Source organism: Ochotona princeps, chromosome 17 (genome assembly GCF_030435755.1).
Source record: "Ochotona princeps isolate mOchPri1 chromosome 17, mOchPri1.hap1, whole genome shotgun sequence".
Classification (NCBI taxonomy): Eukaryota; Metazoa; Chordata; class Mammalia; order Lagomorpha; family Ochotonidae; genus Ochotona; species Ochotona princeps.
In genome coordinates this window covers 51,272,111-51,294,445 of record NC_080848.1, presented here as the reverse complement: position 1 = coordinate 51,294,445, position 22,335 = coordinate 51,272,111, and the positions used below count along the sequence as shown (strand labels likewise).

General features: G+C 50.8%; 1 protein-coding gene across 2 annotated transcripts; it reads right to left on the bottom strand.

Moving 5' to 3' along the window:
• Positions 1-5,313: 5,313 nt before the first annotated feature.
• TMEM238L (transmembrane protein 238 like) lies at positions 5,314-12,766 on the bottom strand. 2 transcript variants are annotated; one of them, XM_058675688.1, is made up of 2 exons: positions 12,312-12,766; positions 5,314-5,729 (listed from the first exon to the last, which is right to left on the bottom strand). In XM_058675688.1, the coding sequence occupies exon 1, from the start codon at positions 12,632-12,634 to the stop codon at positions 12,392-12,394; it is 243 nt and encodes an 80-aa protein (XP_058531671.1). In that variant the 5' UTR covers positions 12,635-12,766; the 3' UTR covers positions 5,314-5,729; positions 12,312-12,391. The 2 variants fall into 2 exon arrangements, with proteins under 2 accessions (XP_058531671.1, XP_058531669.1); XM_058675686.1 differs by having other exon boundaries at positions 5,314-5,734; positions 12,312-12,762.
• Between the last annotated feature and the right edge of the window lie 9,569 nt (positions 12,767-22,335).

Genomic DNA, 22,335 nt, shown 5'->3' with positions numbered 1-22,335 from the left:
TTTCTTAAACATTGGAATGCAAAAGAGAAGGGAGAAAATGAGTTTTATTATTATTTTTTTTTCTCCTCATTGGCCAGGATGCTAGATGATTTGGAAGATGATTTGGGGGCAGTTTGGGCTGGCCTGGACACGGGGCTCCTCATGCGGAGAAAGCTGACTGGGCCTGGAGCTGCCTGGCTCGGATTCCAGGTGACCGTGAGACAAGACATGCTATTCTGAACCCAAGAAGAGGATGGAGTTCAGCATGCAGACATTCAAAGGCATGAGCAATGAGCATAAGAATTCCCTGGGGCACCAGGGAGCTTGTTAAACACCCATCCCAAGAGCAGAATCTGGCCAAGGGTTAGGGTGACCAACCCTGCTGGTTCCCCCAGGATCCAGCATCCAGAAAACCCAGGGAAGCCCTGGCTGGGCTGGCAGGAGAAAGCGACCCTCTGCGCAGCCAACAGGTTCCTAAGCAAGGTGACTGTGTGCTGATCCTCACCATGCACTGCTACAAGCAGGTAGCTGCAGAGGTCTGAGTGCTGCAGCCCTGAACTGCTTAAGGAGTCAGAAGCTCTGAGCAGGTGCCACAGTTTAGAGCAGCCACAGCTGGGGAGGTAGAGGTGGCTGTGTGGAGGGACAGCCATGGGCCTGGGACTGTTGGGGAAGGACTGGTCAAAAGGACTGGGTCAGGATGTCTGAGCAGAGGCTATGTATATTGGGGGATTCAAGTCTCAGGGTGGGAACTCCAGGGTCTTCATCCCTTCGCACTCTGAGATTGGGGCTGAGAGTGAGGCCAGATGAAGGTGAGGAAGTTGGTTCCTGAGATTGGGGTTCGTGTGGGAGCAGCCAGTTTGGGGACAGAGAAACAAGGCCAGAGGAAACAGAGAGGTCATTACAAACTGGGTGCCTGCATTTGGGAAGCCGAGTCGGGATAAATGAACATCTAAGCTGTTAACTTGTAAAACAGAGAACGCAGGTTATATGATAATCACTTTTCTTTTTTCTTTTAAGACTTATTTATTTGGAAGGCAGAATTACAGAGAGGGAAGGAGAGAAGAAAGAGATGGGGAGAGAAAGGGAGAAGGAGAGACTCCTTCCATTCACTGGTTCACTCCTCAAATGACCTGCAACAGCTAGGTTTGGACCAGGCTATAGCTAGGAGCCTAGCTTTCCACCCAGCTCCCTACTGTGCCCCGACACAGTGGCTAAACATCCCAAGTCATCATTGAAAAAATAATTAGGGGGCTATCCATTGGTTCACTCCCCAAATGGCAGCAATGGCCAGGGCTGAGCCAGGCTGAAGCCAGGAGCCAAAAATTTGATCCAGGTCTCCCATGAGGATGGCAGAGACCCAAGTGCTTGAACCATCTTCCGCTGCTCTCCACATGTATTAGCGCGGAGCTGGATTGGAAACAGAGTAGCTATGACCTAAATAGGCACTGCCATGGGATGCTCGAGTTTCAAGCAGCCGCTTAACAGACTGCTCCACAATGTCAGCCACAGCAGTGATGTGTCCTAAGGTATTTGCCAGTTCAGGAAGTCGCAGAAGCCTGTGAAGGCTGATGCTAATCACAATCGATACTCGCAATTATTGATTATTAGTCTGCCAGATTCCCAGCCTATGAGTCGCCATAGAAGTTCAAATGGCTCACCAGGAAACCACTAGGAGGAGGTCCATGCTTAGGGGACCTGGAGAGCAGCAGGAAGCTCCCATGCCTGGTCCCTAGAGAGATGTTTGTGCAAGAACAAGCAAGCAGCCATGCCAGTGTGGCTCAGTGAGGCCCCTCCTCCCCGTGGGAGCCGTGCCCTGTCTGATGGGCACTCGTGCACTCAGCACTGTGGCATTTCGGGTGATGCAGAGCAGCGTGCAGTCCTGCACATTCCACAGGCACATGACACAGTCAGGCTGGTACCTGAGGTGCCGAAGTGCCTGACTCACCCGCAGCACGCCATGCCTCACCCGTGCCGCCTGCTGCCCTGCTTCCCTGCTCACTTGGCCTCAGGCTCTTATGTGCTGGAGAGAAGCGGCTCAGCTGTCCATGGAGGGGAGTGAGGAGCTGAGTGGTGGCTCAAAGGACCTGGGTCTGCTGCCCTTGAGCTACTTGCTTTGGGGAAAGCTACTTCATCTGTCTCCTCCAGCCTTCAAAGTCATGGGGTTGCTCAAGATGTCTGCTCTTCAGCACGTGGTGGGGCAAGGGCAGCCACATCGCTTGGCAGCCTTTAGAAACGCTTGCCTCTGTTCTGAGAGCTTGTGCGGAAACATCCAGCCCCCTGCCCTCCTCAAATAAAACCAATCACTCACCTACTCCTAGTTCCAGACAGGCTGGAGCCTGCCCTTGCCATTCCAAACCCGCCCCCCCCCCAAAAAAAAAACACCAAAAAACAAAAAACCACGTTGGCCCTGACCCATCAAAGGCTGGCCATGCGAGCTCTGTGGACCAATGAGAGGCCCTCACACAGGTGCTGATCATCTACAGCTCATCCCTGACTAAGAACTGAGAGCTTCACTGCATTTAGTTTCTCTTGGGAGCCCAAGAATGAAGCAATAGCTGATAGTGCCTGGCTGCTTGCTCTGTGCCTTGCAAATAAAAATAAGTGCATGTTTTTCTACAGAAATAAAAAGGGAGAGAGAGAGAGAGAGAGAGAGAGAGAGAGAGAGAGAGAGAGAGATCTCAGGTTTCTTTCCAGACCTGCTGCAGAATCTTACCGCAGGTCACAGGGCAGCCTTGTCCCACAATTTCTTAGATTGCATTTGTGCCCTCCCTTGTATACACAGGCAGCCTCGGGGAATGTCCCTGCAGAAGCCCAGTTGCAGGCTAAGCACTGCTCTGGAAGCCGTGTCCTGCATGTGCACAGCCTGGGCATGCAGCCTCGCTTCTAACTCCCGAAGACGATGCCTGGGAGGCCCAGGCGGCCTGGCCGAGGGCTGGTAAATAATCAGCAGGGCTTGGATCTCGATTTTTCCCCTGTTGTTATTAGCACACGTGTACTGTACCTTTACCTGGCACTAACAGATGCTGTTAGGATAGACTCTGGACTTGCGGACAATTCAGGAGCAGACACCCCCATCTGATTGTACATGCACGTCCACAGGTTCACAGGACATGTGGATGATGCCAAAAACTGCCCATAAATCTCAAAGAAAATTTCTTGCACCAAAATAGATTTGTCTTCTCATTCAATTTTCCATTTTAAAGCATGTTTGTGTGTTTGGCTGCATTTCACAACTTTGGACCACAGAACTGCTGCTAAGGTGAAAGTCAACTATTATATTTTGTGCCACGGAAGTAGAAATTAAATATACCTCTAAATCTTCCTACAAACAAAAACCCAGGGGCTGGTGTTGTGACGCTAATATTCCATGCTGTAAATATTCCAGTTCTTAACTGCTGCTTGTGACGCTAGTATTCCGTGTTGGAATGCCAGTTCAAGTCAGGGCTGCTCGGCTTCCCAAGCAGCTCCTCACTCATGCACCTGCAAAAGCAGCAGAGGACAGCTCAAGTACGTGGGCCCCTGTCATCTATCCGGGAAATCCAGATGGAGCTCCAAGCCCCTGGTGTGGGCCTGGCCCACCTCTTACCCTTGCAGCCATCTGGGGAGTGAGCCAGTGGATGGAAGATGTGTCTGCCTCTCACCCTCTCTCTCTGTTGCTCTGCCTCTTCAATAAATAAAATTGATTTTTTTTTTTTAATTCAACTGAGTTGGTCTCACGAAGAGAGGCGTCCTGGTGTCTCCAAGGACATTTCATTGAGTGACTATGTGTGATCTTTCCTCCATGCCATATTCAGAAGCCTGAGGAAGAGGAGCTGCTGCTGTGGGGAGGGAGGCAGCTGTTACACACAACTTTCCAGCTGGGAAGATCAGGAAGATTGCAGGCAATGGTGCTCGGATTTTAAGTTGTAATGTCACAATATCATTCCAGCAGGTGACATGCTTTGCTTCTTAGGCTGACTGTTTTTGGAATGTGCTTTGTGAGATCTAAGAAAGGTGTTTTGGCTGTGAAGAAGGAGGGTGGAGTGGTGACCTTGAAGGGGTTGTTCGTGTAAGGTGTTCCTTCCCCGTGGGGTCTTGGTCTACCCTTGTTTGAAACTGTTAATTCCATCGTATTTAATAAGCATGAATGTTTTGTTGGTCTAGGGCACTCTGCGTGGTCATCTTGCTTCTTCCTGCAAATTCTACTATTATATTTTATCAGTCCAGTCACATTATGGAAACAATTTAGTAAGCTGGCTTATCCCCACGATAACATATCATGTAGACATTGAAAGGTTTACATTGGAAAAATGCTTATTATACGTGAATCCAGCAGTATTTGTAGTATCATCCAGTTACACACATTAGAAAGTAGGGAATCATGAAAGCCCTAGAAGAAAAGTGCCATGTATTAAATTGTTTCCTTAGGAGCTGGAATCCTAAGTACATTTGTTTCTTTTGATGTTACTTTCTGATTCTTCGGTAGATTTGCATGTTTTTACATCAGTGTATTAAACAACAGAATGGTTTTATTTGATGTAAAAAAGAAAGCACATTGAAACTCAGAAAAAAAAAACAGTGTTGGTGCTCAAAGAAGGTTCTGAACAGTCGGAGAATTTGTCTGAAGAGAGAGCTGTCAGCCTTTCTGATGTATCTTTGGGTTTCTGACTCCTGCCGAATGTTGAGACTCCAGGCTGATGTCTGAGCTGAGCATGGGGACTCTCTGAGACCCTGGGGCTCGGATGACCCGCACACTGTTTCCGCCACATTGTGCTCTGTGCATTGCTTGCTGGACACGCAGTCTTAGCTCGGGGTTTCAGGTTCTGCACTAAGGCAGGTCAAAGCCATGGGAAGCAGGCAACCATCCCTACACCTGGCAATGTGAGAGTTAGTATAAGACATTGTAGACTCAAATATCATACTCTATTAAAGCCACATGCCAGATCTCTTTATTTTTAAGTAACTATCTCATCCCATAATAGGCAACTTACAGGGAGCACACGCATATATAGGTAGGGTGAAATATAAATAAAAAATGCAAAATGAGACCAGGGGATTATAAATTAGTGGGGGCAGCTCCCTCTGGGTGACAGCACACAGGTCACCTCTCCAATCAGCCTGGGAATGCTGCTGTTAGTTGGGGCTGCACTTGACCCAGTGCAGTTTAAGGTGAACTCAGAGTCCTGCCCTTTAGGGCCATGAAATGAATGACACAGGGGGTACACAATGGAGGCGTTGCTTGGATGGCAAGAGGCTTGTAATTGGCTCAAAGCTCAATATGAGCTACGTGCTTGGTCTGGCTGTGCTAATGGAGTGGTGTGGGTGTGCACTGGTATTCACAACGTGTTCGACGTTGGGCTCTCCTGCCCTGTGCCAGCTGGGCAGTCTGGAGACATGAAGAGGTGAAGGCCTCCAGGGGATCACACAGAACTGCAGGGAAATAGCAACCAGACTCAGGATCCACTACAGGAAGACGTCGTTTGGGCTTTTGTGTTTGGTTCCAATTCCCGGTTTGTTTCATAAGGAAAGGAAGCAGCAGAGCATGGGTCTGTCTGTTGGCGTCTAAGTCCCACTGAGAGAAGCTGACGGCTTCTCAGCCCCTCCGTGGCTCACGGGGGCTGTGGCAGCAACAGCAGTGGCCGAGCCTGGAACCTTCCAGAAGCCCTGGCATTGACAGCCATTCCTGGGCCCCGAGCCCATCTGGACACTGGAAGGTTGAGCTGCGTAAGGGAGGCATCTTCTTGATCTGACAATTCTCCATCAGACAGAACCTGTGCTGAGTAGAAAAGAAGAAGCAGATTAGCCCGAGGCTTGTCCGCATCAATGAGGTTTAGTTTTTGGAGCCAGCCACGGGGCGGTTTGGGTCCTGATGCTGGCCCTCTCTATGGACCAGCTGAAAACCACTTGCATGCCTATGGGTTCAATTTTGCAAGTAGTAGTTGGGCTCAGGCCAAACCTGACAAGATGGGAACTCAAGTCAGATCTTCCACCCAACTGCCCAAACAGGGTTTGCATTGGCAGGAAGCTGGAACTGGATCCAGGCACTGCCACGTGGGATATGAATATCCTACCCCATATTCTTAACCACCACTCCCAAGCTACCACAGTCCCAAACTGCCACCACGTTGAACCTTAGTGCCTCCACCTGTAAAATGGAGATTTGAGCAGAGCTGTAAGCATTGAACAAGATTGTGAAAATCAATGACTGGAATGCTTAGGAGGTGTTCACTGAGTCTAGTTCCTCTCTCCACCCCCTTCCTAGAGGTCAAGTTCGTCTCTCTCTTTCTCTCTCTGGACTCTAGACTCATTGTTACTGCTCCTGCCTTGGATGAGGCCAGAGACCCATCACCATTTTTTTTAAAAGATTTATTTATTTTTATTGTGAAGTCAGATTTACAGAGAGAAGGAGCGACAGAGAGAAAGCTCTTCCATTCACCGGATCGTTCCTCAAGTGGCCACAATAGCCAGAGATGAGCTGATCCAAAACCAGGAGCCAGGAGCTTCATTTGGGTCTCCCATGCGGGTGCAGGGTCCCAAGATGTTGGCCCATTCTTGTCTGCTTTCCCAGGCCACAAGCAGGGAGTTGGAAGGGAAGTGGAGCAGCCAGGATATGAACCAGTGCCCATACGGGATCCCAGCACATGCAAGGTGAGGACTTGAGCCACTAGACTACAGCGCGGGCCCGACCCATTAACATTTGTACTGCCACATCCTGGCATCCTCTCTTGAACTCACTGTCCTACTCAAGTTTCTGCATTCTTTCCTCTAAGAACCTCCTTCCTTCAGCCAGCTGTATCACCAGGCTCTTGCTTGCCCCCTCTGTTTACTTTCACCACCACATCCTTTTAGGGCTAATCAGCACTCACTCCCTAACAGCCACTTGGTAAGGAACACACACATTGGGTTTCTGTCTCCACTGGTGACTGACGAATGCTCGGGACCAGGTCCATTTTCCCTGATTGGACCTTGCTGATGGCTCTGCCTTCGAGAGTCACATCCTGTCTCTCTTGATATTTTGCATGCTTTGTTCTCTTCTGGAGAGAGTCACTCTGATTACCAGGCATGTCTTGACTCATGGCTTCCATCCTCCCAAGACAAGCAGGCCCACGGTTCTGACCTTGACTGCTGTGGGAAGCATCCCAGGTTTCTCTATGGGGGGGCAGGTGGTGAATATACTAGGCTTGCAGTCCATGTGGTTTCTGTTGTGATGATTGAACCCTGCCATCCCAGCATCAGGCAGTCATAGACTGTGCCTACATGAGTAAGCCTAGTTGCAGGCCCATAAAGCTTTATTACATGGGGCCACTGTGGTGGCATAGCATGCCAATCCTATGCCTGTAAGTACCAGTATCCCATTTGGGCACTGGTTCATAATGTGGCCACTCTACTTCTGATGCACCTCCTGCCTGTGGCCCAGGAAAGCTGTGGAGCATGACTTGAGTTCACTCCCCCAGATAGCTGCAACAGCCCGAGCTAGGTCAAACTGAAGCCAGGGGCCTGGAACTCCATCGCGGTAGGGGCCCAAGCACTGGAGCCATCTTCTGCTGCTTTTCTAGGCACACTCTCAGGGAACCGGATTGGAAGTGGAGCAGCCAGCGCTCAAACCAATGTTGCATGCCAGCATTGCAGGTGGCAGCTTAACCCGGTGTGCCAAGGCGCTCGCCCCCTAATTCAGTGAACTTTAATTGGCGCCTCTGCTTCTCTGCTCTTTTCTTTCATTTCCTGCTCCCTTGATCTCCATTTTCTTCTTTCTACTTTCTCTCTCTCAACAATTTCCTCCATCTTTAGGACTCTTGATTGTCACATCTGGCCTCTCCTCTGAGTTTAAGATGTGCATGTTTTGTTATGCATGTGTGGGGGGGTTAGACACAGGAGGATGACCTCGTCTCTTGTTAGGGTAGCTGGGTTTGACCCCCCGACTGCAGGTCCTGATTCCAGCCTTCTGCTAATGCAGCAAGTGGTCAGGTCCCTGTCACCAACACGGGAGACCAGGATTGTGTGCCTAGTGCCTGGCTCCTAGCTCTGGCCCAGCCCTGGCCTTGTGGCTGGTGGTGAAAAGTAAACCACTAGATGAGAGATTTCTTTCTGCCCCCCACCCTTCTTTCAAATAAATAAATCTGCATGTTCAACACCAGCTGGGGAGTAGGGGGCCTCTTTGCACATATACCATTTGCGCTGTTAATTTTGCATGTTCTAAGGAAAATGCATCTTTTTAAACCAAACTTGCCTTTTCAGGATTTCCCTTGTTGCACGGATAATAACACTTCCTGAAGTCTGATCCTTCTAGACCCGCAAGAGACATCAACAGGTCCTGCTTTCCACGCCCCCATCCCCACCACCGCTGCTGCCTTTGCCCTCCTCCCTGCTTCTCATGGCTGTCATTTCGGCTCTAGCTCTGCTCACCCATGGCCTCTGAGCAGTCTGCCTGCAGGGGCTCTGCACGGCCTGATCGTGTGGTTCTCCAGTCTGTCAGTCACCGCAGGCTCCTCCATCCTGGCCCAGGGTTGGGGCCCTCACCTTCCTGCCGGCGCACCACTACAGTCATCATCATTGTCTACCTCTCCCAACCCCCAATCCATTGTGGGTGTCTGCTCAGCTTTTCCTGGGCTCCCCAGGTCTCTATGCTCTGCAAACCTTCTCTGTGCTCTCTGCCCCTGTCTCAATCTCACCCTCGCCCAGCTGACGGGAAGCACACACAGCCAGCTCCCTCTCTCCCAGCCTCTCCCCGGCTGTCAGAGCCCAGGGTGAGATGGGGCTTCCCTCCTCGAGTGCCTTTTCCCATTGAACTTGTGAGGAATGCTGCTTTATCTCTTCCTTCTGGATCACAAATCCCTGCAGCAGAGTGAGCAGAGCAGTGGTGGGTGCTGCACCTGCTTGGGTCATGGCCTCGCTGAGGTTGTGGCCTTTAAGCCCATTTGGCAGCTCTTCAGCTTCCTCCCTGGGCAGAGGGAGCATCTGCATGTCAGGAAAAATCAATTTGGAGGAAGAAGGAAGAAAAATGTTTTACTTTCTAGGACATGGGGCTGTGAGCCTTGCTTGCCGGGAAGTGGGTGTGTTTGATTCTGTGTGTTTGGGTGGGTGTGTGGCTCTGTGAGTGACTGTGTCTGTGTGCATGGGAGGGTGTGGTTGTGGAGCATGCATGACTGGGATTATGTGTATGTGTGTGTGCAAGAGGGCATGCTGGTGTGTGCACATGGAGTACCTGTGTGTGTGTGTGTGTATGAGGAGAGTTCATATATTTGCAAGGTGAGACTAGGATATGTATGTGTGTATTGTTGGTGTGTGATGTGTGGAAGGGACCACAGCAGGAGTAGGCGCACGTGCAAGGTGTGTGTGTCGGGGGGAGGGGGTGCTGCTGTGTAGTCCTGGACATCTTGTCAAAGGACAGCTGTCCTCTCCTGATTTATGTGGGCAATTAACTACAGAAACTGCCCAATAAGCAGAAGATATAGTGACAGAGCGATAAAAGCAAATGGCAGGTTGCTTCGCCAGGTGCACGGCTGGGCTATAAAAAGGAGTCATTCATCCCAAACCTTTTGAGGGGAAGAGCTTCGAGGTTTTTCGCTCCTACTCCCAGAATCATGCAAGCTGTGGGCCAAAGGTGGTGGGCAAGCCAGGCCTTGGCTCTGACCTGCCCTGAGCTCGGTGGTTGAAGGGAACATGTCCTGGTCAGGACAGGCCCTATCAAGGTTGTGTTTCTGAGTCCCGAGCACAAGATAGAAATGGCGGCATCGGGGGCTCCAAGCACGGCATATCCATGTTCCTTCCCTTTCCCCCACTCCGAGAACTAGCACGGCAGGTTACATTCTGCCTGCATAAATCACAACAGCTATTGGCCGTTGCACCCAGACCAGAGGTCACTCAGCACATAAGCGATCTGAGATAAGTAGTGTTTAAGAAAAGATTTTTTTTTTTTTTTGTAGCGAGAACTTGGTGTTCACTGGAAGCCACACTTGCAGATACAGGTGCCATGGTTTCAAAGCTGCGTGTGGGTTGTGTCTGGGGCTGTGGGATATCTGCTTGATTCTGACATGGATTCCAGCAGTACCTAAACCCCTCCCGGGGCCCTTCTACACAGGCATTGTGGTGCAGCAAGTTGGGCCACTGCCTGTGATGCTGGCATCCCATGTGACCCATACTTAGTGGAGAGCACCTTGCACAGTGTTGAACAGATCGATATATTAATTCAGGTAACATTCATCCCTGAAGAAGGGACCATTGATAGGACCAGTTTCCTTCTACAGGTTTAGAAACTGGGTTCCAGAGAGGTACAGTAGCTTATCCCACGTCAATAGCTTAGAAAGGAACAAAGCTTGATTCAAGTCAGGCAGGCTAGGTCTTGGCCCAAGCTCCTCACTATTGACTAACTATTTGTTGAGAAAAAATGGACAGGCAAGCAGTTTTTGGGATATCAGGGAATTCTGAATTATCTGGACAATGGGTTTAAACTGGTAGCCACTACAACCACCACCACCACCACCACCACCATCGTCATCATCATTTTTGTTATCATTACCACCACCATAATATCACTACCTTCATTATCATCATTGTCATCGCCACCACCACCAACATCATCAATATGTCAATATCATTATCATCATGTGTACTATGGCCGGACTGTCTTAGGAGACCAGCTCCCATGATGTCAAGGCCCCATCCAGGCTTGTATATCTTCAACAGCTGCTCAGCTTCTTACTATTTCTAAAGTAATGATCCACAACTCCAAGAGGGCCTTCAAGGTCTTGCCAGCTCTGGCCTCATGCTTACTGCAGGGCCCTAATCCGTCCTTGCACTTGCTCCCTGCCTGCCATCTTTATCTTCCTTCTTCTACCCCAGGAGCTAGGCTCAAGCTATTGCCTTGTCCTCAAAGACTTTGCAGTAGGTGCTGATTCTTCCTTTGGTGCACTGCAGCCTCCCCTCCCCTCCCCCAGGAAGCCTTTTCTGATTCCACATTCTGGGTCAGTTTCTATTGAATGGTCCTGTGCCACTGGACTGTTGGGCTCGTGTCCATCCTTCCCACCTGATGGTGCCAAGTGAGGGACACGAAAAGCTCGAAATTCAGACTCAGTTTGGGCTCCGATTTTATGTCTGTTGTGAACACTGGACATCTGTGAAAACGGCATTTTCTGCAATGAGACGTCCTCTCCTCACCTCCTTGCAACATCAAAGCAACATGCTCATTTTACGGATGGGAATGTTGACACTTAGAATGAGCTACAACAACATCTCTGAGCTGACAAGTGTCAGAACTCAGAGAGAACCGCAGGTGTGGTTCTGGCGTCTCCACTCTCTCCCCACACCGACGAAGCCCTTCATTGCCATTCCCTCATTCTGCTGCTCTTTCTCCTCACTCCTGAGGGTTGGTTGCATCTGTCTGCCACAAGAGACACGATGGCTGCTTTCTTTCAGCGACTCAGCAGGGACCTTTGCTCCTACATCCCATAATCAAAGGGAGTACCTGGATACACCTGAGTGTATGCGCTGGCCCACCTGGGGAGGAGGTATGGGCAATCACATCAACCAGGGCTTTCATGCCAATCCCTGCCCCACCACCCGACTCCCTATGGGAGCTGCCTGCCTCTAACTCCTGGTTCTAAGAGCCAGATCAGTTCTATCTCTGGGGCTCTGCAAGAAAAGCAAAAACTACAAAAACAAAACCCACCCACCCACCCACCCAACCAACCAACCAAAGAGAAAAACTTTACGATCCCCTGCCATAAATACACAGTGGACACAGTCTTCCTGGCTGAAGAAATCAACAAAACCAGGGACTTTCTACTTTTGGATCTCCCAGGCACATGTGCTGGGTATGTGAGAGGGGCCTAGGGTAGGGGTACTGCTGAGAGAAGAGGCAGGTACACTGAATGTGGGTGGTGAGCAAGCTTGAACCCTCTGCTCAGAGGCGTGCCATCTGGGCAGCTGTGGGGACGAAGGTCACTCTGCGTGGTTCTGCCTCATGGGCAGCTCAACTGCTGCTCCTCCTTGCATGCAAGAGCATAAGCAGCTAGCTCAAGGGAAATTTTCCATTCTTTCTCTCCTCCACTGAGGTAGGGGCATTTTTTCCCACGTGCCAAACTCAAGGAAAAACTTCCCATTCCGCCTGACAGACTGGACCATTCACGGTGGATCAGAGGTGGAAAGGGCCATGGAAAACACTTTGCCAGCCTCCTCCGTGGAGGAGCAAGCTCCTATCCCATAGTCTCCTACCTGGGCCACCACAGCACCCTCTGGGATCCAGGTTAATGGAATGCCCAGCTGGATGTAAAGCTGCCCAGATGCTCGCTCCAGCCTGCCCAGGCTTGTCCAAAGCTCTCTAGCTACTCTGCCGGGCAGTTCTCATGTATGCTTACCTGGTCCTGGAGTGGCATTCTGGGTGGGAGCTGGCTGCTGCCCACTGGTTCCAGGCTTATAGGCGTCTGTATAGGCCAGGCTACAAGTCCAGTTCCTCGAGAGGCACATAGATGTTGAAGGTGTACCAGGCAAGCCAGAATAGCAGGCTGAGAGCCAGGATCAGGGACCCTGTGTAGACCAAGAAGTCCCAGTAGTTCAACGTGGCGAAGATCCCTACCAGCAGAAGGACTAGGCCAGCGGCATCGCTCAGCAGGGCCAAGACAAGAAGTGTCACGCACCGCCCTGGCGACTGGCATCTTCCACAGGGCCTGCTCAGGAGCATTGCCTGGGAGGAGCGGGGAGGAACCCGGCTGCCCTCCCGGGGCTGATTTGCATGGGGCTGGGGCAGTCCTGCTTGTGCGGCTGCTGCTGCCTTCTGGCCCTGCTGGGTGTGTGTGCGAATGAGTGAGCCACAAGGAAGTACACGTGGGTCCACCTTTATGAGCCTGGCAGCCAGTGGGGCAGGATATTTTTTAACTGTTTCATGGCTGTGGAATGATATTGACTGCACCAGGGTGAAGTTACTGTGAGTTGGAGTGAGCTCCTTGCTGGCTGTGCGGCAGAGAAGGTGGGCTGCACTGGATGGATTTGCCGAGGACAGAAGTCCGATGACCGTGGAGGAGGGACTGTCCCTAGGTGGCATCCAGAGAGCCTGACTGCCTTGTGTCTCAGACATTGCATCTCCCACGGCTCTTTCTGATGGGGAGAGGAGGAGGTTTGATGTGCAGGACCAGGATGGTTGTGGTTTGGAGCGTTAAGCCACCACCTGCAATGCTGGCTTCCCTAATGAGCACAGATTTGGGCCCAGCATGGTGGCCTAGTGGCTAAAGTCCTCGCCTTGAATGCGCTGGGATCCCATATGGGCGCCGGTTCTAATCCCATATGGGCCCCGCTTCCCATCCAGCTCCTGCATGTGGCCTGGGAAAGCAGTTGAGGACGGCCCAAAGCCTTGGGATCCTGCACCGCATGGGAGACCTGGAAGAGGCTCCTGGCTCCTGGCTCCTGGCTTTGGATCGGTGCAGCACTGGCCATTGAGGTCTCTTGGGGAGTGAACCATCGTACGGAAGATCTTCCTCCCTGTCTCTCCTCCTTGATGAATATCTGATTTTGCAATAAAAATCAAATAAATCTTTAAAAAAATGAGCATAGGTTTGCCTCTCAGGTCATCTCGACTTTCTGCTAGCCTCACTCAAGAAAGCAGTAGAAGATGGCCCAAGGATTTGGGCCCTCCACCACCCACAACCCGCATGGTCTTCCTTGCTCCTGGCTTCATCTTATATCAGCCCTGGCTATTGCAGCCATCTGGAAGTGAACCAGTGGATGGGAGAGTCCCCCTCCCTCTCTCTGCCTTTCCAATATATTAAACAAATAATAATAAAAAAAAACCTCCACAACTCCTTCAAAATCAATTATATTAGCCATAAAAAGAAAGTTTGTGCTGTGGAGACGGAGTTTGGTGCTGGAATGGGGATCAGGGCAAAGACGAGCCAGGGAAGGCTGAGGCACAGAGGGGACAGCAGGGGAAGAAGGGGCCACGCACTCCACCGGCCATCGAACCCGTGCGAAACAAAGTCAGCAGGTATCTGCACGATGCGTCGACTCTGTGCATTTGCCATCTCCCCCATCACGTGCCATGCCTATGTGTGTTTTTTGGCACCCCTGGCAGGTGTGCTTCTGAGGAGCAGGACAGCAGGAGCCCTCTTCTCGGTGTGCACCCCCCAGGGGTGCAGGGTGAGCGTCCATGTCACTCAGGCAGATGGTCCACCGCAGTGCTCAGGGGCCACTGGCAGGAAGCCTGTCTGCATGTTCCCTGCAACTGCGATTTCTTCCTCAACCGTTACCAGTATGAGCTCGGGACGCTTTTGTGTGGCACACTCCCTGTACTCATGCTTTTGTGTCTGAATCTTGCCGTTATTGTTAAGGTTTATTTTGTTTACTTGAAAGAGGTACAGAGATGGTGAGAGAAAGAGAGAGAGGCCCAAGTCAGAAGCCAGGAGCTTCCTTTGGGTCTCCCTTGTGGGTGCAGGAACCTAAGTATTTCTCTCTCAGGTACATTAACAGGGAGCTGGATCAGAAGTTGAGCAGCTGGGACTCACATTAGTGCTCATGGAAGATTCTGGCATCATAGGCAGCAGCTTACCCCACTGCACCACAACCCTGGTGCCTGAATTTTGCCTTTCAATAAGGCCAGCTGTCACATCGGATGGAGACCCACTCTACTCCACCACAATTTCAGCTCATCGAATTACATCAGCAAAGGCCCTGTTTCCAAATAAGCTCCCCACCTCGCCTTGTCTTTGGTGCTGAGGATTAAGGCTTCAACAAAAGAACTCAACTAAGGCCCAGCAACATAGTGTGGCAGGCTAATCCTGCGGCATCAGCAATCTGTATGGGTGCTGGTTCGAGTCCTCATGGCTCCTAATGGCGTGGGAAGGCAGCAGGGGCTGGCCCCAACCCTTGACCCCTGCACCCATGTAGGAGGCCTGGAAGAAGCTCCTGACTTCTGACTTTAGATATGCCTACACCTAGCCATTGTGGCCATTTGAGGAGTGAGCCAGCAGGTAGAAGATTCTCTCTCTCTCTCTTTCTCTCTCTCTCTCTCTCTCTAATTCGGCCTTTCAAATGAAGAATGCAAGTGCAACAGCAGCTGAAAGGTCTCTTTGCCATCTTGTGGTACTCTCAAAGTTTTCAGAAACATGTGATTGAGAAGTAAATGCCTCACATAGGTGGCTGTCATGCCCGAGGCACCAGCCAGCAGGAAGACACTGAGCTGGTCTTGGCCGGCCATCCCAGCTGTTCACAGCCAAGGAGCTTACGTCTCGGTGGGCAGGGCAAGCCGAGTGGTCCATTGCATACTGTGAAATTGAACTCCAGTATCACAGGGCAGCATGACCTGTGCCTGGCAGCAGGGGACAAGAGCAAGTCGAGAATCTACAGAGCCCACTGCCGCTCTAAGGGAGGGAACCAGTGATTCATCCTGAACACGAGAAATGACAAAAACAGGGAAATGGTGGCAAGCACGTGCCTCGCTGCCCTGCAGACCGCTCACTGAGCCATGAGAACCCCTATGGAGGGCACAGCCGGGTACCCTGACCTGGCCCAGGGTGGCTTCTGGGTTGGTGCACGTGGGACCCTGGGGCCCTGCTCCTGTCTTCTCCAGGTTGATGGAGGGACTGGGGCCACCACCGTGGCTCAGAAGTGTCAGTGCTGCTCCCACCCCACAGCTCTTGGCAAAGTCACTGTCGTTTGTCACCTCCCTGTGACGTCACGGGATGACAGCCTCTCCGTGACCTGTATCCTCAAGAGCAGGCTGAGAGTTGAGGCAGGGCTGGGCCAGCCAGACGCTCAGCTGATGCAGTGCTCCCACACCTGACTCTGAATGACCAAGGCCCAGTCACCTCCTGGGTGGCAGCGCTCAGACGCTGGGTGGGGCCACCCGTCCACTAGGCCTCTCTCTCTTTCCTAATATAGAACATAGGAGAGTGTCAGGCGGTGCCACTCACAAGCTGTGTGACTTCCAGCAAGCCACTCACCCTCTCTGTGCCTCCTCTTCCCCCACTGCGAAAGCATCTGTATGCCACAGGGTTACTGGGAGGTTTCCCTGCTCCTTTGTATAAAGCCCTTAGGAGCTGTAGTGTATACACACAGACACGTGTCCCTGCGTGGTTGTCACCTGTTGTCTGATGCTTCATTGGGAAATCCCCAGGGAGGAAGGGGTTTGTCCTTGGGTCTCACGCACCTGTGTTTCCTCCCCTTCCCCAGCCTTGGGTGCAGCTATGCACCCCGCGGCCTTCCTACTTCCTCCGGGTGTGCTGGGAACACAAGGACACACAGAGCCATTTCTCTATGCAGAGACAGTTTCCTCTAAGTGCACATTTAAAAAAAATAATTCCATACATGTTCATCAACTGTCACTGGTGAAAAAGCTATGTGGCTTCAAATACAGAATGTTTAATATTATAAAGGTGCGTCGAAAGGCCCATGAATGGGGCCAGCCTTGTGGGGCAGGGGGTTAAGCTGCCATTTCCAGTGCCAGTATCGCACATGAGTGCCTGTTGGAGCTCTGGCTGCTCCTCTTCTGACCCAGCTGCCAGCGAATGTGCCTGGGGAAGCAGTGGAGAACGGCCCAAGTGCTGGGGCCCCTGCACCCCCATGGGAGACTCGGATGGAGTTCCAGGCTCCTAAACTCTGTCTGGTCCCCTAAGCCCCAGCTGTTGTAGCCATCCGGGGAGCCTTCTCTCTGTATCTCCCTCTCTTTAAGTCTTCCAGTCAAATAAATAAATCTTCTTTAAAAAGTCATGGAAATGTATATTATTTTTAAAAAGCTATACATGGTTTTCAAGAAAGATTTTACACTAAAGTTACTTATATTTTAATTCCATTTGCCATGAACTTTAAAAAAATTCTCTCAGATATAAATGGATAATGAGATAATGTGATAAAGTCAGACTGGGCCCCCAAATTCTTTCTGTATCAGGTCAGATAGTAAACATTTGGAACATTGCAGGTTGACCACGTGGTCACTCTCTGTTAAAACGCTTAGCCCTGCCATCATAAGGAGACACAAATAAGTGTGTAGAGTGCCCAGCACAATAGCTCAGTGTCTAATCCTCACTTTGCACAGGCCAGGATTCCATACGGATGCTGGTTCAAATCCCAGCTGCTCCACTTCCCATTCAGCTCTCTGTGATCTGGGAAAGCAGTAGAGGATGGCCCAAAGCCTTGATGTTGTGATCTTAGGCAGTTGGTTCAGGGTCACGAGCTTGGAAGCCATGCCTTCCCCACCCACATAATCCTTCCTGCCCACCCGTGAGGCTCACCTATCATCACCAGGCACCTGAGAAGGGTGGTGTTGCATTGTTGTAACCACACCCCTCGCAAGTCCCCATAAAGGAGGGTCTCGCTGTCTTGGTTATGTGCTTCCATTACTCTGGCACTCCGACTCTAGGCCTGTTTGTTTTCTAGCTTCCCATCATGGTCAGACTCAGAGGAGAGGTAGACTCTGAACATGACGCTGTTCACTGCTTGGGCAAGTCCGTGAAGATGGAAACGCTAAGATGCTTTGTATTTCTAATGTGTGTACTTTCAAGAGTCCCAGGAGAGGTGAGGCCCAGCAGTAACGGAATATGAACAAAGAAGCCGGGAAAAGGTGAATGTTTGCAGCTTTCTAAGTGTGTCCAGGTTGTTGCTGTTATGTATCTTGGGATAAATTATTTTGCTGGGGAAGCTGGGACATAGGTTTTCAGTTTAATGGTTGGACTTCAGGGTAATGACCGTTTGTTCCTCTCGGGGGTTTTAACTCAGACTGGATTGCCACTGGACTTGTCATGTGCTAATTTCTAGTGGGCCCTGTGATCACCAAGCTTGGTTAATAAAGACTAGATGTGTCTGGTGTGAGCCCTCTCATACCCCACAAAATTGAGATCTTGCACCCATGTGGGAGGCTGGGAAGAAGCTCCTGGCTTCCGGCTTCAGATCAGCTCAGCTCCAGCCACTGCAGGCACTTGGGGAGTGAACTAGTGATGGAAGATCTTTCTGTTTCTTCTTCACTCTGTAAATCTGCCTTCCTAATAAAAATAAATAAATCTTAAAAAAAAAAAAGTATATGTACAAGTGAGTGTGGCTGTTTCAATAAAACTTTATTAGCAAGACCAGGCAGTGGGGGACCGGTTTTGTACTAAGTAGAAGCCTGTTGTCTCAGATAAAGGCTTATGAGTTTCAGATGTTAGAGGGGTTGATAGTGTGAAAGCGTCAACTCATCCAAAAGAGAGGCAAATGGCCTTGCCTGGGTGAGCCTGTGAGCCAGCTGCAGTTACCGCCTGTGTCCACAGGGCGGCGCGCCAGCATCTGGAACCCAGACTTCCTGGTCCGGGATCACCATGGACTTCTCCTTGGTCCAAGGCTGGGACCCAGGGATGTTGTCTTTAGACATACGCTCACTTTTTTCCCCCCCAAAAGATTTTTTTTTTTTAATTATTTGAGAGAAAGAGAGGAGGAGAGACAGAGATCTTTCACGCTCCAAATGGCTGTAAAGGCCATCGCTGGATTTGTCCAAAGCCCGGATCCTGGAGCTCCTGTTGGGTCTCCCACACCTGTGCAGGTGCCCAAACACTTGGGCCATCCTCCACTGCTTTCCCAGGCGCCTTAGCAGGAAGCTGGATGGGAACACCACCTGGATATGAGATGCTGACTTTGCAAACAGTGGCCTAACTTGTTGCACCACCACGGTAGCCTCTGCACTCGTTCTGTCTCTGTGAATTGGAGCACCCCAGGGAGATCACACAAACCCTGCCCTTTTCTAACTGGTTCATTTCACTTTGCATAACCGCCCCAGGGCTAACCCATGTGGTGGTGGGGGTGGGGGTGGCAGGATTCCCTTCCTTTTTAAGGTTGAAGGCTTATATGTTGTGTGCTTATACCACAGTTTGTGTGTCCACGCACCTGTTGGTGGACACTTGGGTAGTCTCCGCATTTGGAATGTTCTGAATAATACAACCATGAACATGAGTGGACAGCTGTCTAGTTGCTACTCTTGATTCTTTCCAATACATGCCCAGAAGTGGAATTACTGGATTGTACTGATTGCTGTTTCTATCTTTAATTTTTTGAGGGATCTAATTCTGTTTCCCATCATGAAAGTTTCTCATCTCTTTACATCCTCATCACAATTTGTTGCTTTCAGTTTTTAAAAAATGTTTATTTATTTTCATCTGAAAGGTAGAGTTGCAGAGAAAAGAGAAAACACACAGAGAAAGAACTTCCATCCACCGGTTCATTCCCCAGATAGCTACAATGGCTGGAGCCGAGCCCATCCGAAGCTGGGAGCCAGGAGCTTCTTCCGGGTCCCTCATGTGGGTTCAGCGCCTAAGCACTTAAGACCTCCTCTAAACTGTTGCACATGTCTAGACAATGGGATGATGGACTGCCTGACATTGTCTGTACCAGCAATGTAGGGGCACAATTAAATAACAGACAGACGGAATTAGAACTCCTCATGAAGGACCAAACTATTGTAACAATGTGGGGGAAAATCAGTCGGGGGTGGGAATTGGGTGGGTGGGGGGAAGAAATCCCAGACTCTATAGAATTGCACCATAAAATTCAAAATTTCAAATAAAAATAAAATAAATAAAAGATCTCCTGTGCTTCTTTCCCAGGACATAAGCAGGGGGCTGGATCGGAAGTGGAGCAGCTGGGATGTGAGTGGGTGGTGCTGTGGGCAGAGGATTAGCTCGCTATGCCACCATGCCAATCCTTGCCTTCAGGTTTTTTTTCACCTTAAGTATTTGAATGATGATTACCTTATTACCTTATAGTGAGTGAGGCGTGGACTCCTGTTAAATGTGGCCGTTACCTTTATGGGAGGCCTAGTTACACGTGTTGAGGTGGCAGATGGCGTTCTCTGTCTCCTTGTGTGACTCCACATCCCTTTCCGTTAGGGAGTGGCGCTCCTCCTAGCCCCCGGCAACCCAGCACCTGGTGTTTATGGAATAGGTTCGTTCGGCAATCCTGGGCGTTCCCAGCTTCTTGGAAGAGCTGAGAGCACCTTCTCAACTCTTCCCCAACCCTGCTCAGAGTCCCTCTGCATCTGTCCTTCCTTTCTCCCCCTCCCTGATTTCTTGCCCTCATGACCTTCCTTTCCAAAGCAAACCACTTCCACTTGGAAGTCTCAGCAAGCAGAGTCTGCCACACTTCCAGCTGGCGTCTCCACTCCCATGGAGTTCTACTGAGTACTTCCGTTGGCCCTTGGCTCTGAGCACATGGTTGGGCACACAGTCAGAAGGGGCAGGTCCTTAAATCCCAATGTCCCGCTTCCAGACGTTGGGTTCTAACATAATCTTCCGACCCTCGGTGGCCTTGGGGACAATCTTGGCAAAGCCTGAATGCGAGCCTCAGGGGTCAAGTGAGCATGGCCCCCTTCCTCTCCCAGCAAGGCCCAGAGCCAAGCTTTAGGGGTTTGGCTTGGGAGCCTTTTCCCATCTTTCCAGCGTCAGGGCCTCAGGCCTGACTGCCTCTCTACCCTTGAGCTCCTCCAGGGATCAGCTGCTGAGATAGGCTAGGCTGCAAAGCTGGGTACAGATGCCCCATGACTTACAATGCAATCCCATCCTGGTAATGCACCATAAGCTGAGAAGATTGAAAGTCAAGAATTCATCGAATCCTCACCTACTGTGCGTGCCATAGCTGCATGATACAGCAAGCAGTAGACCACGGTGGCTTCCTCTTTGCGATCTCATGGCTGCCTTGAGTCTGTGCTTGCTGCTGCTGCCCAGCTCTGGGAGAGAAGACTGGACTCACAGCTAGCCTGGAGCATGACCGAAAATCAGAACAGAGCATTGGATGTCTCGGGATGTTGTGACATTGTGAGTGGAGCAATTCTAAGTTGGGAGTGTCTGAATGAGAGAAATATGATGTCTACCTTCTAGGAACTCAAAGCAGGGAGATGGAGAGGATGTTGTGACACAGTTCGTTAAGTCTCTGCTTGGGATGCCTGCATCCCATATGGAAGTGCCTAGGGTGGAGTCCCACCTCCTCTTCTGATCCAGCTTCCTGCTGATGCGCATCCTGGGAGGCAACAGGTGAAGGCTACAGTGCTTGGGATGGAGTTCCTGGCTCCTGGCTTCAGCCCGGCCCAGCCCCAGCTGCTGTGGGTCTTTGGGGGAGTTCAACCAGCAGATCCAAGATCTCTCTCTCTCTCTCTGCCTTTCGAATAAACAAAAAGGAATAGTCATTTGATAAAGTGTGTCAATGAATAGAGGAAGATGGCCGACCGAGTTCAGCGGCCACAGGTGAAGAAGCATGATCCCAGGAAAATGCAGAAATGAGGACACAGACCAAGGCCTCTCTGCAGAGCTGACATGTAAGCTGCGATGCGGAGAGTGGAGCAGAATCCCGGACAGGAGCCAAGCCTGGTGTTGTTGCAGCAGGAGGTACTGCTGGTGTGGATGAATCAGAGAAGGCAATGAGCAGGGCTGATGTCTTTCTCCTGAGAGCGCTGGAAAACTGTTGAATGTTTTCGCATGTATTTATGTTTTAAAGATTCATCTTTAATCTTTTATTTTTTACAGATTATTTTTATGGGAAAGGCACACCAGGTGACATCTTCTGTCTGCTGGCTCACTCCCCAAGTGGCCACAAGGGTCAGAGCTGAGCTGACCCGAAACCAGGAGCTAGGAACTTCTGTGGGTGCAGGGTCCCAAGGCTTTGGGCCATCCTCGACTGCTTTCCCAGGCTACAGGCAGGGAGCTGGATGGGAAGTAAAATATCTGGGATGTGATCTTGTGCCTGTATGGAATGCCAGTGCTTGTAAGGAGAGGATTTAGCCATTGAGCTATTGTGCTGGGCTCTATTATTCATCTTTTTAAAAAAGATTTGTTTATGTATTTGAAAGGCAGAGTGGCGAGAGAGAGAGAGAGAGAGAGAGAGAGAGAGAGAGAGAGAGAGAGAGAGAGAGATGTCTTTTCATCCACTGGTTCACTTCCCAAATGCCCATGACTAGGCCACAGCAAATCCAGGAGCAGGAGGTTTGTCCAGGTCTCCCACGTGGGTACAGGGGCCTGAGTCCTCGGGCCGTCTTCTGCAGCCTTGGCACACACATCAGCAGGGACTTCCATCTGCTTTGTTTACATCCATTGCGGCATGCAGGAGGTGCTCAATAGCTGTTTGTAGAGTGAATCATTGGGAGAATGATTCACATACAGAACCTGTGGGAAAAGCTCTATCAGGCCATCACTTGGCTCCTGCCAGGCCTGCCCCTCTCCTTCCTGGCAGCAGAGCAGCCTGTCTGGCCCAGCAGTGGCCACACCCCACCCCAGCCTGTCTCCTTTCCTGGGAACCCACCTCTCATCCCTTTTTGTGGGGATCAATATGAATGTATCTGACCTGGTCTCCACATCGGCTCACATTTGGTGTCAAGCTCCAGCCTGGTTGCTTTGCCCGGTTCTAGACATGCCCACAGCTCCTCCCCAGGAGGATGGGCTACTC